At 34.4% G+C, this 20911-nt stretch overlaps 1 protein-coding gene across 7 annotated transcripts in view; it reads left to right on the top strand.

Annotated features, from left to right (window-relative positions):
• Positions 1-20911, top strand: part of STRN3 (striatin 3) — a 112682-nt gene extending 91771 nt beyond the window's left edge. For 6 of the 7 annotated variants that reach the window (XM_077908918.1, XM_077908913.1, XM_077908914.1 and 3 more), the window contains 9 exons: positions 1772-1905; positions 3261-3436; positions 3621-3668; positions 3983-4104; positions 8150-8317; positions 9642-9782; positions 13847-13954; positions 19084-19170; positions 19255-20911. In XM_077908918.1, the coding sequence (XP_077765044.1) occupies positions 1772-1905; positions 3261-3436; positions 3621-3668; positions 3983-4104; positions 8150-8317; positions 9642-9782; positions 13847-13954; positions 19084-19170; positions 19255-19424 (1154 nt within the window). In that variant the 3' untranslated portion in view covers positions 19425-20911. Of the gene's footprint in view, positions 1-1771; positions 1906-3260; positions 3437-3620; positions 3669-3982; positions 4105-8149; positions 8318-9641; positions 9783-13846; positions 13955-18837; positions 18935-19083; positions 19171-19254 lie in introns of all 7 variants that reach the window. The other variant, XR_013385948.1, reaches the window with a different exon arrangement.

Below are 20911 nucleotides of genomic sequence, written 5' to 3'. Positions count from 1 at the left end.
TGGCGCCTGCCTTTGGCCCAGGGCGCGATCCTGGAGACCCGGGATCGAATCCCACGTCGGGCTCCTGGTGCATGGAGCCTGCTTCTCCCTCTGCCTGTGTCTCTGCCTCTCTCTCTCTCTGTGACTATCATAAATTTAAAAAAAAAAAAAAAGAAAGAAAAATATTTCTGCAAATCACTATATGATAATGCAAAATAATTTGTTATTGTGTTAAAAGTAATTTATTGGGCTTTTATCAAGATCTGTGTTAATGTGTAATTGTGAGTGGGAGGAATTGTGGCAGTTTGTTCTAACTTGATTTACAAATTATAAGATTAAAAGAAAAATTTGTCCTTGTACTGGCTAAAAATACTTTGAGAAAATATTACCTAATGAATTTTATGTAATTATTCTTAAACATAACTTTAAACTATTTTACAGTTTTTTTAGCTTCTGGTATTACCAATAACTGCTTACTAGATATTGGTAGGAAGGATCAATTCTATAGATTTAGATTAAATAAACATAATCCTTGAAAGATTAAATCCTACTAGCATATACGTGTATATTTTCTGTCTGATACTCTAGGTTGCTTGCTGACTCACAACTTATTTTAGCAGTGTCATTGAGGACTCTGAGTCAAACTATATAGCTTACTTTGATGAATAATAAAATAAGATATTTTAAATAAAGATGAAGTTTCCTTTTGCAATAGTATACATTTAGGAGAAGTTGACTTGTGTCTTATATACTTATTTACTTATTTTCAGTAGTATTAGTGATGACTGACACATTTTATTACATCTGTTATGTCTTTTTGTACTATATTAGGTTTATATCATTTTTTTGTAGGAACTTTTCAAAATTAATTAGCTTGAGTTTTTATGTTTCCCTTTTAAATTTGCTCATGAATTTCAAATGTTTTTGGTATGTTGAGTTGTTTTGTATTGCAATGACTTGTGTACTACTTTTATCATCAGATTAAAATTTTGCTTTCAAAGCATATGTGCGATAATACTGAGAATTATTGCTTGTACTATAACTTGCAGCAAAATATATAATAGTATAGTTCTGATTATGGCAGAGTTTGACTTTAATTGGCCAAAGTGAAAAATTTAATTGAAAGTTGTATAGTCAATGTAGAGTAGTTATTTTAGAAGTGTCATGGTAAATAAAAGGCAAGTTAAAATAATAAATCATAGAGCGTGAAAACTGGAAAGCATTTTAAACATTACATGGATTAACCTTTTCCAGGAAGGAAGCTGACATTGTTGGTTGTAGAACTGCCCTTTTCCTAGAACATTGTTGTTATTGGAGTAATCTGAGCAATTTAAGGCTTATTTCAATAAACTGGAAACCATTTACATTGGAATGTTTACATTAATTTTTTCAGGGCCTAGAATACCTAGCACTTACAAGCAAATACAATATAGAGCAAAAGGACTTAACCTGTAATATTAAAAAAATACTATAGTTCTAATTGTACCAAAGTGATAAGTGTTTTAAATAGACAAAAGTCTTTTGTGGCTCCCCCCTCCCATGCTGGAATAATATATTTAGTGCATATTTGATTTGTGGAAGATTATGTTGCAGTTTGTAAATAAGCAAATAAACATTTGTTTATTACTACTCAGTAATAGGATTTCTTGAGTTGGAAGAAATAGGAGGGAAGTGGGAAAATAAAAATTAATTATATTAATATTGTAACTGTTAAGTGCTTACATTTCCCCCACAATATTGTCTTGTACTGTATGATTTTTCAGCATTTAAGAAGCGGTTTTGTTCTTTATAGCTGAACCAATAACGTTTCCATCTGGAGGAGGCAAGTCATTTATTATGGGTTCTGATGATGTTTTGTTAAGTGTACTGGGCCTTGGAGACCTTGCAGACTTGACGGTAACAAATGATGCAGACTATAGTTATGATGTAAGTGCAGTTTTATTTTTAATTTTTTAATGATTTAATAGAAGGCTCCTTATTTTTTTTTGGAAACACTTATAAAACAGAATTAATGTCAAGGTGCATGGAAAAGATAAGTTTAAGTGTGTCAATATGTTGATTTGAAGTGACATGTAGTTTTTCTTTTGTAACTACTTTGTGGTGTTTAAATTTTTCTTAGGTATTGTGGTGGATTAGCTAGAAGTTTGGGATGATTGATTACCTTATAATATTGGTTGATAAATATCTATCTTGAGTAGTCAACTCTCAATTATCTACTCAAATTAAGCCATATTTTGGTGTCAACAAGAGAAAAATAGGTAACCTGAATCACTTGCCTTCAGGATACTTCTTAAAAATTATGTTTTATTTTTGAACTTTTATTATTTTAAGGGTAATATTAAAGTTAGCTTGCCATTTCCTGAATACTCACTTAGTCCTTCATTTGAGGGATGGGGGAAAGAATGGAGATTGGATGGGAAGAGTAGTGTTTGGAGGCGAAACTAGTCTTGGATTAAATTTTTTATAGACAATGAACACTCAATTGAGAGTTAACTATACTTGTTTAGATTTTGTCTAAATGAATTTACTGTTTTTCAGCAAATTTTCCCCTTTTATAACATTCATTTTTTTCTACGTTTTATACTTATGTTATACCTATATTAGCATGCTTTTTAGAGACATCAGCCTTGGTGGGCTGGATTATTCTCATTAATATTTTCAAAGCATATGAACAACTAAATTCTAGTAGACTTTTGACTACTTTAGAAGTGGTTTCACAGCCTATCTTTACAGATGGAGAAATGAAGGTAAAAAGATTAACCTCTTACCAATATCAGCAATAATAATGAAAATAGGATGACAATATTCTTAAAGTGTCTTTAGTTCAGACTTTTGGAAAGTACCTTAATTTGCTTCCTTTAAAAATTTCACATGCTAATTTACTAAATGACAACTGTATTAATAATGTTCTCTTGGATTTTTGGTAGTCATTTATATAATCTTACTGTTTTCATGTAAAGCATTGCAGCATGGTAGTTCTTGTTGCTCTCATCTAACGTTTAATAGGACCTTTGGGTTTAGCCTGATGATTAGGTAAAACAGTTTAAGGAACTCTTCATTTGATCTAGGTATTTGAAAGCTAATTTGAAGTTATTCTTCTTAGTATCATTTATTAAATGATAAAGATCTGTTATAAAGTTTTTAAGGTACATTAAATTTCCACTGGACATTTTAGCAAAGCAGTTAAATATATATATTTTAAACACACCAAAACACACAAAACTCCACATGCCTATCAGTTTACTACTTTTACCACTAAATATTGCACTCTTTCTTTTTAGTTGCCTGCCAATAAAGATGCCTTTCGAAAGACATGGAACCCCAAGTATACACTACGTAGCCATTTCGATGGAGTACGGGCATTAGCTTTTCATCCTGTAGAACCTGTGCTGGTTACTGCCTCTGAGGACCATACTCTGAAACTTTGGAACTTGCAAAAAACAGTTCCTGCCAAAAAGCAAGTATTTTCATACTAGCCTGTCTTTTTTTCCTTCCAAATTTACTCATAATTATTATTATTTATGGTTCTATTTTTTGCATGCATTCATTTGATCTTACTTAATGATTCTTGAATGTCAGCCAGTGATTTACAGTTATGTAATTACCTTTTCCTCCCCCACCTTTCTTTTCTCCTCTTTTAGGAGTGCCTCTTTAGATGTAGAGCCTATCTACACATTTAGGGCCCACATGTAAGTTTTATTGAATCTATACTTAAATTAACAACTATAGTTATTGTTAATTATTATTAATCCTCAGACCTTATAATTTTCTCATATTTGTTTATATTTGTTTATATTAGAAAAGACATTAGTTGAGTAATACTTCATTTGATTAGTAATTGTATTAGTGAGAGTATAATCAGTGCTGTTCAAATTTACATGTTTGTTATTTTTATTTTAAACAGTTTTTAGATAACAACGTAAATTTAGAGGTTGGGGAGATACAGATAATGAGTTTCTTCATAGGCTTTATAAGTAATTTTTTCCCTCTTTTCCTGTAATAGTGGTCCTGTTTTGTCATTAGCTATTAGTTCTAATGGAGAACAGTGTTTTAGTGGTGGTATTGATGCAACCATCCAGTGGTGGAATATGCCTAGCCCTAATGTGGATCCATATGATACATATGGTAAGTGAAAGGTTTAAAATACTTTTTTAAGTGAATGGAGCTAACAAAATATTATTATAAGGTTGTTTAAAAATGTATTAGTCTCCTTGCTTAGTTTTTCATTTATTATTAATTTGCTTTATTAAAGATAAAAATTAAGCAGTATTGTGGCATGGAATATTTAAGCCTGTGAATTGGTACTTTGTGTCCAAAAATAACAAATGATATTAATTAGAACATTAATTAATTTTAGTACTATTTAAAGAGGAGAATAAAATTTAATACAAGGAACAATTTTTTAAGCTTAAAATATTTAGCAGAAAAGAGTAGAAACAAATAGAATGGTTGAATGAACAGTGGTCTACTTAATGGTTCATTTACATAAATTCAAGAGCTCTTTGGTCTTTTTATTTAAGACATACTTGGTGCCTAAATTTGTCAAGTATAGTGTTAGGCTGTACATCAGGAAATAAGAATCAGTCTAATGGAAAAGACAGACATTTAAAAAAGCTAGGGAGTGGAGTCTGTGGTTAGAAATTGTAATAAACAGTATGAAGATAAAAGTAATATGAAAGAGAGTCTCTTTAGATATAGTCCAAAACAGTGACATTTAAGACAAAATCTAAAGGATGAAAGGAAACCTTCAGGGGTTCCTGGTGGCTCAGTCATTTGAGTGTCCGACTCTTGGTTTTGGCTCAGTTTATGATCTCAGTGTCGTGGGACTGAGCCTGGGACAATCTCTGCACTAAGCACAGAGTCTGCTTGAGATTCTTTTTCCCTCTGTTCCTCCTGCTCGCTCGCTCACTCTCTCTCTCAGATAAATAAATAGATAAATAAATAAGTAAATTATTTTAAAAAAAAGAAAGAAGCTTTTAATAAAGAATTTTAAGCCAGGAAGTGACCAGTAAAGGTGGATTTTAAAAGGTGACTCTGGTTATTATAAGGAGAATAGATTGGGGTGGGAAAAGTGAAGAAAAGAATACAAATATAATGTTATAATGTAAAGTTGTAGTGTAAGGGTCTAGTAGACTAGGTGAAAGGTGATGTTTCCATGGTCATGAGGACAGTGAAGCAGTTGGTAGCAGAGTGGTTGGGAGAGAAACGGATTTGGGATGCACTGGGAAGTAGATAGGATAGGCAGAATCTGGTGATAAAGTGGATAGTGATTGAGTGGACAAAGTGATGGGTAAGTGATTCTTAATTTTGTTACTTTGTAAAACAGCTTTATTAAGATATAATTCACATGACAAAATTCACCTTTTTTATGTATACAGTTCAGTAGTTTTTACTATATTCACAGGACTGTGCATCCATCACCACTAATTCAGGACATTTTTATCACCACTTCTGAATTTTTTTGACATGAGCAGTTGGTATATAATGGTAGCATATTGAAATGGGGGCAGAACAGGTGTGAAAAGATTAAAGATGATGGCTTTAGATTTCAGTCATGTTCAGGTTACTACTATCAAGTAGTTAATAATCAAGATAGGAGAATGGATTGTATAACACAGGGGAAGTTATGTTGTGCAGGGCACAAAGGGAAGGCAAGTACGGAGGAACTCTGACATTGGGAGAGTGACTAGAGCAGGAGAGCCAGCAAAGAAAACTGAGAAGGAGAGAGACCAAGGTGGCTCAGCTGTTGAGCACCTGCCTTCGGCCCAGGGCATAATCCTGAAGTCCCGGGATCGAGTTCCCTATCAGACTCCTTGCGTGGAGCCTGCTTCTTCCTCTGCCTGTGTCTCTGCCTCTCTCTCTCTCTCTCTCTCTCTCTCTCTCTCTGTGTCTCTCATGAATAAGTAAATAAAATCTTATAAAAAAAGAAAACTGAGAACGAGTGGCCTGTGAGGAAGGAGGAGGTACAGGAAAATGTGGGATCATGGAAGCATGCCAAAAGAAAAAAACATTTTGAGAACAAGGTAGCAATCTGCACTTTCATATTTTGCTAAGAGGTCTAATATGAGGATAGATAGCAAAGTTCCTTTTTTTTTTTTATATGACAAATAGGTCACCTGGGTCTTAGCGAGAGGTTGGATGCTGGGACTAAGATCAGAGCAGAGGGTGAAGGGACCTGTGGGCAACTTTTCAAGGCACACTCTGGATGAAAAGCAATGTGATGAGAATAACCAAGAAAAGAAATGTTCAAAGAAAGAAAAATTTGGGGAACCTGAGTGGTTCAGTCGGTTAAGTGTCTGCCTTTGGCTCAGGTCATGATCACAGGGTCCTGAGATGGAGCCCCATAACAGGTTCTCCTCAGCAGGGAGTCTGCCTCTCCCTCTTCCTCTATGCTTACTCTTTTGTTTTCTCACTCTCTCAAATAAATAATCTAAGAAAAGAAAAATTTTATTAAACTTGTTAGAAGAAAGTTTGTCATTGGTGATTTTAGCAAGAGTTATTTTGGTGGAAAAAAAGAGTTATTTTGGTGTAGTGATGCTATGAGAAACCATGTTACACTGATTTAGAGAGTGAATGAAAGGTAAAAAAGCATTTTACTCAATATGCTCTTCTGCTATCTGTTGGAAGGGTGATACAAGGTTTTTATTTGAGTCAGTAGATTCTAGAGCATATTTGTTTGCTGTGGTAATGATCCTAAGGAGAAGGAGAATTACTGTATAGTAGGGAAACTATAAACATGAAAGCAAGTTAGTAGGTTGAATGGAATCCAGAATTTACCTGATAGAATTATCATTTGAGAAGAAAGTAGACAGTTCTTCTATCTGGAAGCAAGGAGTAAGGTGGCTCTAGACACTACTAGTAAGTAGATTGAGTGGAGGAAAGACAGGAGAGGGGTTCTTAATTTCATTGCTGTATTTTCTCAGTGAAATCGATAATCAGAGATAATCATTCTGAAGAAGGGAAGTTGGAAACTGAAAATTCTGGAGATAATAAGAAATAGTTGTGGGAAGTCGGAATTTTCTAGAGAAACAGGATTGTAGGCCAGATGGTGCACAGTGTTATTATTAGCCACCATGTCCATCAAACAGTAAATGGATACGTAAAATGTAGTATATCTATTCAATGGATATTATTTGGCATTTAGAAGAAATTCTTTAAAAAAAAAAAAAGAATGTTATAGCATGTCTCTCATGTACTGAGAGACATGCTATAACATGGATGAACCTCAGAAACATTATGCCAGTCACGAAAGGCCAGTTGTATGAAATGTCCAGAATAGACAAACTTAGAGAAACAAAGTACCAGATGGTGCACAGTGTTATTATTAGCCACCATGGCAATCAAACGGTAAATGGATACGTAAAATGTAGTATATCTATTCAATGGATATTATTTGGCATTTAGAAGAAATTCTTTAAAAAAAAAAAAAAGAATGTTATAGCATGTCTCTCATGTACTGAGAGACATGCTATAACATGGATGAACCTCGGAAACATTATGCCAGTCACGAAAGGCCAGTTGTATGAAATGTCCAGAATAGACAAACTTAGAGAAACAAAGTAGATTAGTGGTTATGTGGGCTGCAGAAAAGCAGGAAGAATTGGCAGTGGGGGGGTGGGAATGGCTAATAAGTGATGGAAATGTCCTCAAATCGATTGTATAATAAAAGCCATTGAATTGTACACTTTCTTTTTTTTAAGATTTTATTTATTTGAGAGAGAAAGAGGGCGAGCAAGAGTGGGGGCAGACAGGGGCACAAGGAGAAGGACAAGCAGACTCCCTGCTGTGGAGCCCAACATGGGGCTTGATTCCAGGTCCCTGAGATCATGACCTGAGCCAAAGCTAGGCATTGGGCAGCTGAGCCACCCAGGTGCCCCCTCGAATTATACACTTTAAGTTGGTGAATTATGTGATACGGGAATTATATCTCATTAAAGCTGTTTTTTGAAAGTGTATGTTCTTTATAGAAAATTCCAAGAATACAGGAAAGAATTATGGTGGGGATAAAAAATAACCCATAATTCCACAATTTAAAGATGACCACTTCAGTTCTTCTTATGACCATTATGGGTAGTCTTTATACTTAATTATATGGTGAGTTATCTTTATCCAAAACATTTTTTTCCAACTTCTTTTAGCTAATTTGTGTTTGTTTGTTGTTTCTTCCCAGAGCCAAATGTTCTAGCTGGCACTTTAGTTGCACATACAGATGCTGTCTGGGGTCTTGCTTATAGTGGCATAAAAAATCAATTACTGTCTTGTTCAGCAGATGGCACTGTTAGGTTATGGAATCCACAAGAAAAATTGCCATGTATTTGCACTTACAATGGAGACAAGGGTAAGTAAATTTTGCCCTATAAAAAAAAAAAAAAACGCTAATTTTTTTAGAATTTGGAAGATAGAAAGGACAAAGCAGATGATTACTGTTTCTTTGCTACTCCAAGAGACACGTTGAAAGAATTTCATAAAGCTTGTCATGATAATCTTTTTACTCTTAGCATTTCTTATAAGCAAGTGTATCGTATAGCTCAGTGCTATTTGACTTTTTCCAGGACATGTCCTATTTAAAAAATAAAGCTTTGTAATCGTGAAGTAGACAAATGAGGCTGCTCATAGGAATAACATGAGGCTCTCCGCTTGCTCTGGGTGGCTGCACTCAAAGACTGAAGGGATCACAGTCTTAAGCATACCTAATACATATGAGCACACTGAATGAGAAGTCTAGCCTTATAATCATTGAATCAGCACCCCTAAGTAGGAAGTACAAACTGAGTTACATGTAGAATTTCAAATCTTTTCCTGTTAAAGAAAGCTTTAAGCAGTTTGCTTTGTGATAACTTTTATTTATATATGTTTATGTGCTGGCATTAGGTTTTCTGAGTCATTTTTAAGTTATTTTTAAAAACCAGACCTTTTCTTTTTATTAGAAATTATGTTTTGTCTTAAAGCATTTTAGATAAATAGTATGTGTTTACTTTTTGTAAGATCTCTTAGATACCTTAGTGATAATGCTAATTTTTCAATTACTCAAACTTTTGAGGTAAAAATTTATTTAAATATTTGTTGCCTTTACTTCATCTTGATAATTAATCGTTTGACACTTTGGATTTCACCTCGTTGTGCGTGATCTGGCTAATTGAATTTAATCTATTGAAGACAAATTGCTGCTCAGGACATGGTAGGATAGTACTGCATCGGTAGATTCCAGACTCCAAGCTTTATTTTCAGAGATCTAAAAATTCAACTTGTGTGAGCTACTCGATATGGCTATAAGTCTCAAACCAGTGCAATCTCCCAAGAAAGTGATGTGAAAATGCTAATTTATCATTTTACAGTAAAAAATAAATATGGCAAGTCAGCCAGAAGACTCACCTAGATTTTTTTTTCTTAGAAGAAAATGCATAAAAGAACAAATGACTTCTGTACATATCTCCTTAGTACTTTGAGATCTCCAACTATATTTCCTTCTACTATTAAATAGAATATTATAACAACTAAAAATAATTGAACGGAAGTTGCCTATTATATCTCACTACCCTAACATAATTGCTCTCTTTTTCATTATGAACATTATTTCAAAAACACTTGAGTTCCTTTTTCTTATTAGCAAACAGGGATTTCTAAATTGTTTTTATATTGAATCTCTTCGGGCTTCTTTTCAGAGCATGGAATACCTACATCGGTTGACTTTATAGGCTGTGATCCAGCTCATATGGTGACCTCTTTCAACACTGGTAGTACAGTAATTTATGACTTAGAAACATCACAATCATTGGTGATGCTTTCATCACAGATAGATTCTGGTAAGTTTTCATAGGTTTCCTTGAAACTTAAAAAGGATTATTACACAATAGAGGGTGATCTTTTAAGTTTTACATTTTGACTATTTGAATTTATGATGAATTTATGAAACAACTTCAACTGTGTTATAGTTGTATTCCTTTACATTATTTTTGCAGTTTTCTCAAATTATGCTTAAAAGCTTGGAGAGTTTAGGGGATCATAGAGAGTAGGGCAATATAAATGTGAAAGTAGAGGAAATAATTTTAAAGTTTTAGTGGAAATACAGGGGCGCCTGAGTGGCTCAGTCGGTTAAGCATCTGCCTTTCAGGTCATGATCCCAGAGACTTGAGATTGAGCCCTGAGTAGGGCTCTCTGCTCAGTGGGGAGTCTGTTTCTCCCTTTCTTCTTTCTCTCCACCCACTTCTGCGCGCACGCGCGCTCTCTAAATAAATAAATAAATAAATAAATAAATAAATAAATAAATAAATAAATAAAATCTATCTTTTCAAAAGGTTTAATGAAAATACATGTGAAAGTAGAGAAAATAATATAAGCCTGGTTGCTGGTTGCATCCTTGTGGTATCATTTTAATGTGCTTTCTCTTTTCATTTTATTTCCTGTAAACAAGTTATAGATCTAGAGACTTATTCATATTTGGGTTTAATGTTTTTGTCTTCATTATAAAGTTTTTAAAAGTTTTTGGCAAGACTACATTATAGTAACTTGTGAGCTTTTATCAGGAGTAAATATTGTCTGGTTTATCGTTTTCTTTTTTTTTTTTTTTGGTTTATCGTTTTCTTATGTAAAGTCTTGATGATCATTACCCACATCCATTAATTCTGTTGAAAAATGATTTTCTAATTCTTTCATTCCTTCTCCACTTAATAGCTAGAATATTTCTATAAAAAGGAACACTGTTCATCAATAATCTGGTTACCCTGGAGTTAGTGATTATAAGTGAAGAGAAAGATTAATATTGAACCCTCCCCCACTTTATCAGTTTTCAAAATGAGGTGGTTTCCTAGCATTACCCAGAGATGTTCATTGAGCCTTTTGGGTGTTGTTTTTATTACCATTATAATCCCTAATCTCAGATATAAATGTATCAGATGTGTTTTAGTCTATTGCAGATATTATCTTTATCATTCCTCAGATTGTTTCATGTTTGGCTAGTGGGAGCGTATTCAGGTTGGCTCTTGAACCCTTTTGACATGACTCTGGTAGTCATTAATAGCTTTCTTACTTTCTGATGTAGCAAGATGTTTTGGGTTCATCTTGTTCATTTTGTGCCCCAGACTGAAAGCATGCATCTCTCTAAGAAGCCATGGTTTCTGTGAGTGGAAAAATGGCATTTAGAGACTGCAATATAGGTATACTTAGGCTTTTGGATTGGTCCTCATGGCTTTTATGGCTCTTGAGTTGCTCATTGGTTTAGGCTTTTTCAGTGGACAGAGCTAGAAATGCATTTTAAAAAAAGAAAAGAAAAACACTGATAATTTCATACAAATATTTCCCGTTAAAATTCAGATTTATCTCGTTGCTTTTTACCTCATCTTAATCATGCTGAAACTCTTGATTCTCAGCAAAATCATCATCATCTCTTATTTGATTTATTCCACAGTACAGATACAATCATCTCAGAATAACAAAACCAACACCACCACCAATAGTTTGATTACTGATAATAGTTTCATATTCACAATGTATTCCACTAGAGATGATACAGTCTAATTACTGTGCTTTAAAGTCAACTGAAGGGGCATCTGTGTGGCTTGGTTGGAATTGAGCCTTTTGTTGGACTCCCTGCTGAGCAGGGAGCCTGCTTCTCCCTCTCCCCCTGCTTGTGCTTGCTCTCTCTTTGTGTCATATAAATAAAATCTTTTAAAAAATAAAGTCACTTGAAATTATTCATTTTGTTTGCTTATACCCCAGTTGGATATCTAGTTAACATTCATTTGTCTAATTTTACTTTTTGGGGTTTTTTTGGGGGGGAGTTGCTTTTAAAAAACCATTTTATGGCAGCCCAGGTGGCTCAGCAGTTTAGCACCGCCTTCAGCCCAGGGCCTGACCCTGGAGACCCAGAATTAAGTCCCACATCAGGCTCCCTGCATGGGGCCTGTTTCTCCCTCTGCCTGTGTCTCTGTCTCTCTCTCTCTCTCTTTTTCTCTCTCTGTCTCTCATGAATGAATAAATAAAAATCTTTAAAAAAACATTTTATAATTATTTAAACCATTTAAATTGTTTCATGGTCAAATCTCAAACCAAATTATAGTTAAAGAAGTGTGTTTCCCAGCATTTTTTCAACTCTAGCCCCTTTCTCCTTCTTACATGGGTAGTGTGTCTAAGTTCAGTTAAGAATTCTTAAATATATGTGGAATGACTGATAGTTAAAATCTAATAATGTTATTTTCTCATTAGTTTTGATCCCTCTCTGTTTTTCCCCCATCTCTAATAAGAAATTAAGAGCTTGGTAGCAAAGAAAGGTCTCGTCCCTAAGAACATGGATTGCTGTTCTTTGTGGTTTTTCTCTGAGTGTGGGTTGGATGGGAGTGGTTCCTTGCAAACATGATTTTTCTTGTGAAGTTTTTCATTAAATGCTTATTATTCATTCATGGGCTGTTTATTTTTTATTATTTTACTTATTTTTAATTTTTTTCATTGGAGTTCCAATTTGCCAACATATAGCATAACACCCAAGTGCTCATCCCGCCAAGTGCCCTCCTCATTTCCCATCACCCAGTCACCCCAAACCCCCGCCCACTTCCCCTTCCACTACCCTTTGTTCATTTCCCAGAGTTAGGTGTCTTTCATGTTTTGTCACCCTCACTGATATTTTTCACTCATTTTCTCTCCTTTCCCTTTATTCCCTTTCACTAATTTTTATATTCCCCAAATGAATGAGACCATATAATGTTTGTCCTTTTCTGATTGACTTATTTCACTCAGCATAATACCCTCCAGGTCCCTCCACGTCGAAGCAAATAGTGGGTATTTGTCATTTCTAATGGCTGAGTAATATTCCATTGTATGCATATACCACATCTTCTTCTTCTTCTTCTTTTTTTTTTAAGATTTATTTATTTATTTATTCATGATAGAGAGAGAGAAAAAGAGGCAGAGACACAGGCAGAGGGAGAAGCAGGCTCCATGCCAGGGGCCTGACGCGGGACTCGATCCTGGGACTCCAGGATCGCGCCCTGGGCCAAAGGCAGGCACTAAACTGCTGAGCCACCCAGGGATCCCCTACATATACCACATCTTCTTTATCCATTCATCTTTCAATGGACATCGAGGCTCCTTCCACAGTTTGGCTATTGTGGACATTGCTGCTATAAACATTGGGGTGCAGGTGTCTCAGCATTTCACTGCATCTGTATCTTTGGAGTAAATCCCCAGCAGTGCAATTGCTGGGTCATAGGGCAGAACCTTTTTTTTTTTTTTTTTTTTTTTTTTTTGTCTTTTTCTTTTTCTTTCTTTCTTTTTTTTTTTTAAAGGGCAGATCTATTTTTAACTCTTTGAGGAACCTCCACACAGTTTTCCGGAGTGGCTATACCAGTTCACATTCCCACCAACAGTGCAAGAGGGTTCTCTACATCCTCTCCAACATTTGTGGTTTTTGCCTTGTTAATTTTCCCCATTCTCACTGGTGTGAGGTGGTATCTCATTGTGGTTTTGATTTGTATTTCCCTGATGGCCAGTGATGCGGAGCATTTTCTCATGTGCTTGTTGGTCATGTCTATGTCTTCCTCTGAATTTTCTGTTCATGTCTTTTGCATGGGCTGTTTATTTAAAGTAATAATTACTGTGGATCTTTAAGATTCTAAACCACTTATACTGACATTCCGCATTAAAATATTTCTAATTTTTCTTAAATTTGAGCTTAGTACTCCATAATAATGTCCATCATTATAGGACATGATAGCTTACATGTATGTTTTAAGAAACTATATCTCCCAGATTTTTATTTTACACAAATGCGTTAATATTTTAATGATTCTTATTTTTTGGTAAGCCTAGAAAGGCCATCATCTAAATTTTAACTGAAGATTTGAATTTTAGTGCATTATTTTCCTTTATTTTTCAGGTTTACAATCCAATAAACACATTAACAGAGTAGTAAGTCATCCCACACTTCCTGTTACAATAACTGCTCATGAAGATAGACACATCAAATTTTTTGACAATAAAACGGGTAAGTTGGTTGTCTTTCTTTTTAGTTAATAATATTGTAAACTTAAGATGATCAAAAATGCTATTCTTTTTATGTAAAACATACTAACTTTTTGCCTTAAAAATTGCCAGGTACACCATTTTAACTCCGATTTCTGCTTTACTTAATGTGGTACACTTCCATGTTAAATTCTGCCCCTTAGGTGTATATAATACTTTGTAATACCAATTACATTTTCTCCATGTCATGTTAAATATAAACCCATCCATTTGAAATTTTTTCTTTTATATTCTGTGGTGAAAGGCCTGGAGTTTGGCATTTCAGAGATATACTCTTAGAATTATTCCTCAGGAGATGAAATGATGAAATCTGGAAATTGTTTACTGTTATTCTCCCTCTAGTTCTTCTGTGAGGAAACTTACCAGTTATATAGAAGTCAAATTAAATTTTAATTTGGCCGTAGGGTGGTTTCTTTAATGACCTCTGTTTCATCTGTTAGTAGAATACCACATAAAATACTGTTTGTGCTCAGTTAGGCTTCTTTAAGAAGCTAAAACGGGTATTAAAGGACTTCCAAGTAAGAAATTTAGAAGTTAATTGCAACATTATTGCAGGGCAACAGATTATCAAGCAAGACAAATCAAAACTATAGATCTTTTTGAAATGTCATTCATTCATTGATTCATTCAAGTAGGCTCCATGATCCTAAAATCAAGAATAAGATGCTCTGTCGACTGAGCCTGCCAGGTGCCCCTCTACAGATTTCTCTTTGAAGGTTATATAGGATGTGGTTATAATTATTAATCTCTAGAGTCTTAAATCCCTGTGTTCAAATAACACTTTAATGGACAGATTCCTTGTAATTCAGTAGAACAAGTTGAGAATCATTTAAAAAAATTTTTTTTTCAGATAATTTCCTTTACTGTATTTCTGAGATTCTTTTAACTATTGAAGATTTACATTTACGTTTGTAGGAGGAAGGTCAGAAATTTTAGTAGCTGTATTAACAGCAAAATTTATTCATGAGAGACACAGAGAGAGGCCGAGACATAGGCAGAGGGAGAAGCAGACTTCCCTGCAGGGAGCTTGATGTGGGACTTGATCCCAGGATTCTGGGATCATGACCTGAGCCCAAAGGCAGACCCTCAACAACCATTGAGCCACCCAGGTGCCCCAGCAATAGACTCTTAACAATAGAAAAATTCTTTCTAAATCCTGTTTCACTACGCACAACATTGTGTGAAATTAAACTGTAAAAATTGCATTCAGGTATACTGTTTCCAGAGAATTTTTTTCCCTGAAAATTGGTAACTCATTTAAATGTGGTAAACTAGAATATTTTCTGTTGTTTACAGCTAAATTTTTAATGGAATATTCTATCAAATGACTGGTATGTTTATTGAATTATTTTCATCTGAAACATAGAAATTAATACTCTGGATAGATTCAATGAATTCTTAGATTTGAACAAAAAATATTTTTAGGTTTTGTATTCTGCATGGCACTTGTTTGAGGAAAATAGAACGTGTGTCTCTGTGTGTATGCACATGTGTACATTCATACATGCAGTAAGATGAGCCATGCTAGATAAAGGAGTCTTCATAGTGAGGGTTTGATCTTTGCTTTGAAGAAATGGTAAGTTTTGTGTTGTTTTTTTAAGTGAAGGAAGGTAGTAGGAAATTCCAGATAAGGGCCTATTTTGAACAGAGGCAGCATGGTGATAGGAACTTGGGCTGGAATAGAAGTTTCTTATAGGTAAAGCTGAAGAGGTAAGTTTGGAGAAGAGAAACTATTAGGGACTTTTCAGAGCCAGGCTAAGAATAATGGATTTCTGTTTATGCTGTGCACTGTGAAAACTATTTACAATATTTGAGTGGGGGTTTGTAAAATTGGTTTAGAAAGATTATGTAAATTGCATTACCTAGGAGATCTTTGACTTTAAATAATTTATAATTTCACTTTCTAATGTTTGTTGTAGAGAGATATTAAGGGTTCATGATTTTTAAAATTGTGGTAGAGATAGACATTTGAGTTGCATATACTGTGCCTCTGAGGAACTTAGCTTAGTGATAGTGAGTTTGGGAGGTGTACAAGTTAAGGATATGGGGGAGTTGGAGACTGAAGATCCTGAAATCATTGTGGGCTCATTCATTCAGTACAATTTATTGAGTGTCTGCCATATCCTTGGCAGAATTTTCAGTGCTTCGTGAACAAAACAAAATGGTCCTCTTAGAATTTAATTTCTAGTGGTGTCTTGCTTACTTCAAGTGGAGACATCATTCTATTTGATTTACATAAAGTAACATGTTTGTTCTTCTATAACTATAAGGTAGATAAGGTATTATTTCCATTTTACACTTGAAATAAAAGGCTTAAGAGAAGTTTCTAATTTGTTCATTGTTACACAGCAGAGAGAAATTATGGGGTTGATGGATTCACATGCTGCATGCAGTTTGCTTCCAGAGTCTACATTTTTTAAAAATAGCGTTTTCTTCCCCATTTCATAGAGGCTCACAGTAATGATTACCCAAATCAAAGGTGCTTAAGGTGCCAGAAAAGGGAAAACAGGTGACATCATTTATTTTCCTCCATTATGGAAGGAGAGAATTAATTTTGGTCAGTGAGGAGAGGTAGTAGTAGAGGCATGAGGCAAAGTGAAATTGGTTAAATGTGCGAAGCTGCAAATATATGTTGGCAAAGAAGAAATCCTAAGGAAGTGTCAGAAGTTTTGTGACTGAAGTTTTGTGAGTAGATTTGTTTGGATGAAAGAATTCTTTGCTTTAAGACATATTAAATTTAGAAGATACAGGATCGTTCTTAGGAGAGAAGTTAGAACTAGATTTGTGAATTAAGACTTACTGCCATAGATTTGACATTTTAAGGGAAGCTAATGATGCTTGGTATTTAACTTCTGATAATTTGAGATTATTGGCCTGGAGCTCTGCCATTTCATGCTTGTGTTTTTGGGAGGTTTTTTTTTGTTTTGTTTTTTGTTTGTTTTAATAGGAATGTTGCAAGAAATGGATTCTAGACCTGATGAATTATGTGGGGCTAAACAGTTAAAAGATCATATGTTGAATGATTATACTGTATCTCAGGATAGCAGAGAAGAATCTCTAAAATTAGTTATTAGTATTAGTGAGAAACAGACAAATGTGATTTGGAATGTTGAGACACTAATTTCCTACTTAATTGATGATGTTAGTATTACCAGAAAGTGATAGAACCTTTTATGTTTTTCAGAATAACTTTTTGCACGTTTAATTATGTTGTGGTTTTATATTCAGTCCAGGAGCTATAGTAATGAAAGTAGATCTATTTCATGTCCCAGTGTGGAATGTCATTAGGGGACCAAAAATGATTGGGACTAGAATTCTGGAGGTCTGTCATCAGGAGCTGCTCAGGTATTTGAGTAATAAAGACTTCTGCAGAGTGAAAGGGGAGGAAATTTTTAAAATATCAGTATTTGCTATTTTATTCCTTCTTGGATGAATCAATTTTTGATACTGCTTTCCAGCCATCAAAGGCATATATTGCCAGTGCAGAGGCTAATCCTCTTGTCCCCAAGGTACTTATGCAACGCAACTTTGTATTCATAACTTATTTTTAAATTTTAACTTGCCATTGAATCCCATTTTCTTCCCAAATCTTCAGTGAAGATATCCATTAAATCCCATTTTCCATAGTAGCATTTTTGCTACTGTATGGGGAAATCCAGAATAATTTCTCACCCCTCTCCTCTTTCTTTTTTTTTTTTTTTAAAGATTTTATTTATTTATTCATGAAAGACACAGAGAGAGAGAGGCAGAGACACAGGCAGAGGGAGAAGCAGGCTCCATGCAGGGAGCCCGACGTGGGACTCGATCCGGGTCCCCAGGATCATACCCCAGGCCGAAGGCGGTGCTAAACCGCTGGGCCACTGGCGCTGCCCCTCTTTCTTGTTTCTAATGTATAAAATGATTGAGATTTCAAAGGGTAAATGAATTTAATTATAGTAGAATCTTTAGCTAGGGATATATCCTCTAGTGATTTATTTATCAATAATCCTGTATAATCTTTACATCTTAATGAGAAAGATTTTTTTCTGTTTTAAGTTTAGTTCCAACTATAGATCTTAAGCCTTTGATGTAACCAACAGTCATTATGCTTTCCACTGTCTACCAGGTACTGTCAGATTCATGTCACACAGATGTCTTTTTTTTAGGAATAACTGGGAAAGTTCTGCATTAGAATTAAAATTCTCTTTAAAAAATTATTACAGGCGTACCTCTGTGGGTTCAGTTTCATACCACTGCAGTAAAGCTCATTTGGCATTTAAAGTGAGTCAAATGAATTTTGGTTTCTCAGTGCATATAAAAGTCATGTTTACACCATATTGTTGTCTACTAAGTGTGCAATAGCGTTATATCTAAAAAAACAATGTACATACCTTAATTAAAGAATACTTATTGCAAAAAAATGCTAACCATTGCTGAGCTTTCACCAATTTGGAAGCAGTCATCCCAGATCACTATAACAAATAAAATAAAATTGAAAAGGTTTGCAATTTTGCAAGAATTGCCAGAACGTGACAGAGACACAAAGTGAGCAAGTGCTATTGGAAAATGGCACCAATAGATTTGTTCAACACAGGGTTGCCATAGATCTTCAGTTGGTAAAAAACGGCAATATCTGTGAAGTGCAATAAAACAAGGTATGCCTGTATACTGGGCAAACGTTGGAACCTTTAAGTGATAGAAGGCAGACACAAAAAGCCACTTGTTATTGTGTGATTGCAACTGTATGAAACATTCAGAATAGGCCAAATCACAAGAGAAAGAAAGCAAATTAGTGGGAACCAGGGACTTTGGGGGAGGGGAGAAATAGGGAGTGACTGCTTAATGGGTACGGGTTTCCTTTTGCAGTGATGAAAATGTTCTGAACTGGATAATGGTGATGGTTGCATATCACTGCGAATGTTCTAAAAGCCACTGAATGATACCTTCCCAAATGGTTAAAATGGTAAATTTTATGTTATGTGTATTTTACCACAGTAAAAAATATATTGCTGTAGTGATTGTCTATTTTATGTTGATGCTATATTATGGTTTCTGATCTCACAAGTTATTAACTGTTTGTGAAAACTTTATCTTCTGTTATGTTTTGTTTAGGTAAAATGATCCATTCTATGGTAGCTCATTTGGATGCTGTTACAAGTTTAGCAGTAGATCCTAATGGAATCTATCTGATGTCTGGAAGTAAGTCTGAACTTCTATACTGCCACAAGCTTTATTAAAAGAATTGTTCCTCAATAATATACTTTATTTGTTCTTTTATTACAGGCCATGACTGTTCTATTAGATTGTGGAATTTGGACAGCAAGACATGTGTGCAAGAAATAACAGCACATAGGAAGAAATTAGATGAATCGATTTATGATGTAGCTTTCCATCCATCAAAAGCGTATATTGCCAGTGCAGGGGCTGATGCCCTTGCCAAAGTATTTGTGTGAACCAACAAAAACTCACATCTTAACAGATTTGCTTGAACAGAAAGAGGGTCTGCATCACTGCCATCAGAAAGGTTACTGATATGACACTACGTGTGATCTGCCTGGTGAAGGCTATTCGAGGCAGGCATAAATTGATGGAAATCACATCTTAATGTCAGGCTCATTAATTTAATTGTAATTACTGTATCTCGTGGGACAAATAAAAAAGGACTCCATTAATTGTGGCCTGTACTGGATATGAACTGAGCGTATGTCTGTTTTTTAGGTATCTTTAAGCCAATGTGGAGTCTGATCTTACACAAAAGACTTTTATTTTGGACTCTGTGTGCTGCCTTAGGGTTAGGAATGTGGTGCTCTTGTTGGGGGGGAAGTGAGCTCCAAGAGTAGCTTTTTTTCATCTCTTAGTGATTTTCTGTTTATCAGTTGAATGCCACAGATTCCCTTTTAAACTTATTTTGCTTTAAAAAAAAAAAGAAAATTTAACTTAAAATATTTTAGCATTAGTTGCACAAAATGTTTGGATAAAATTCTAGTTTTTATAAGTCTTTTTATATATTTAGCCTGTCACAACAGTGCTCAAGATTGTATTGAAGTTTTTCTGCATTATACAACCCTAAAACACAGAGATCTCACTGACCCGCTGCCGTGTAACCACACTTTTTCCTTCTTTTGCCTAATACAGCTCAGCTAAGTCCTTCCATAAAGATGCTAAATCACCTTCATCATCACATAATTGTCTTCATATAAACCAAGGACTATTAAGTGTATTAAAATGAAACAGTGGGGTTTAGTACTCCAAATGAACTCTTTAAAAAGAAAAAAAACGAACTAATCTTGGCATCCTATCACTATGTGATATTTTGTACATCTTACTGTATTTACAAGTTTATTTATCAAGGATTATCCATCTTGCTAATAGCCTATTATTTATTTCACTTTTTGTTGGTCTTTATATCCTTTTATTAATGTGCTAAAGAAACCTGTATATCTATTTTGGGACTCTTTGAATAGTCTAAAATAGACTAAAAATGGAATATTTTATAGTTTAAGTTACAAATCAAGGTGATTTCCCCCAGATGCATAACTTGGTTTACCATGATTCCAAACAAAAACTATCTTGTTTAAAAATATTTGGAGTAAAATTTTATTTGCATTACAAATAGGATACAAAAATAGTTGAATCAGGATACAGAAATTTGCTGTGTTTGGACTAGTTATCCCTGTTTTATTTTTTCAGATGTGCTTAATTTTATGGTGTAACTAAAGATTTTGTTTGTGTAATGCATGATTAAGACAATAAAGTATTTTTTCTAGTCTTCCAAAAACTTTTCTGATCAGTTTGCGAGTTTTGATGAGTTTTGTAAGGTTTTTGTTTTACAAACTATGAATCAGCAAATTTTTAAGATTGTACCACATAGCAAACGTACAGCTGTTGAAAAATAATGTATATAAAATGCATATAATAAATATTAAATTGTGTACCTGTA

This window comes from Canis aureus, chromosome 9 (assembly GCF_053574225.1).
Source record: "Canis aureus isolate CA01 chromosome 9, VMU_Caureus_v.1.0, whole genome shotgun sequence".
NCBI classification, from domain to species: domain Eukaryota; kingdom Metazoa; phylum Chordata; class Mammalia; order Carnivora; family Canidae; genus Canis; species Canis aureus.
Note: the sequence above shows the minus strand (reverse complement) of the source record. Positions and strands in the feature narration are given on the sequence as shown.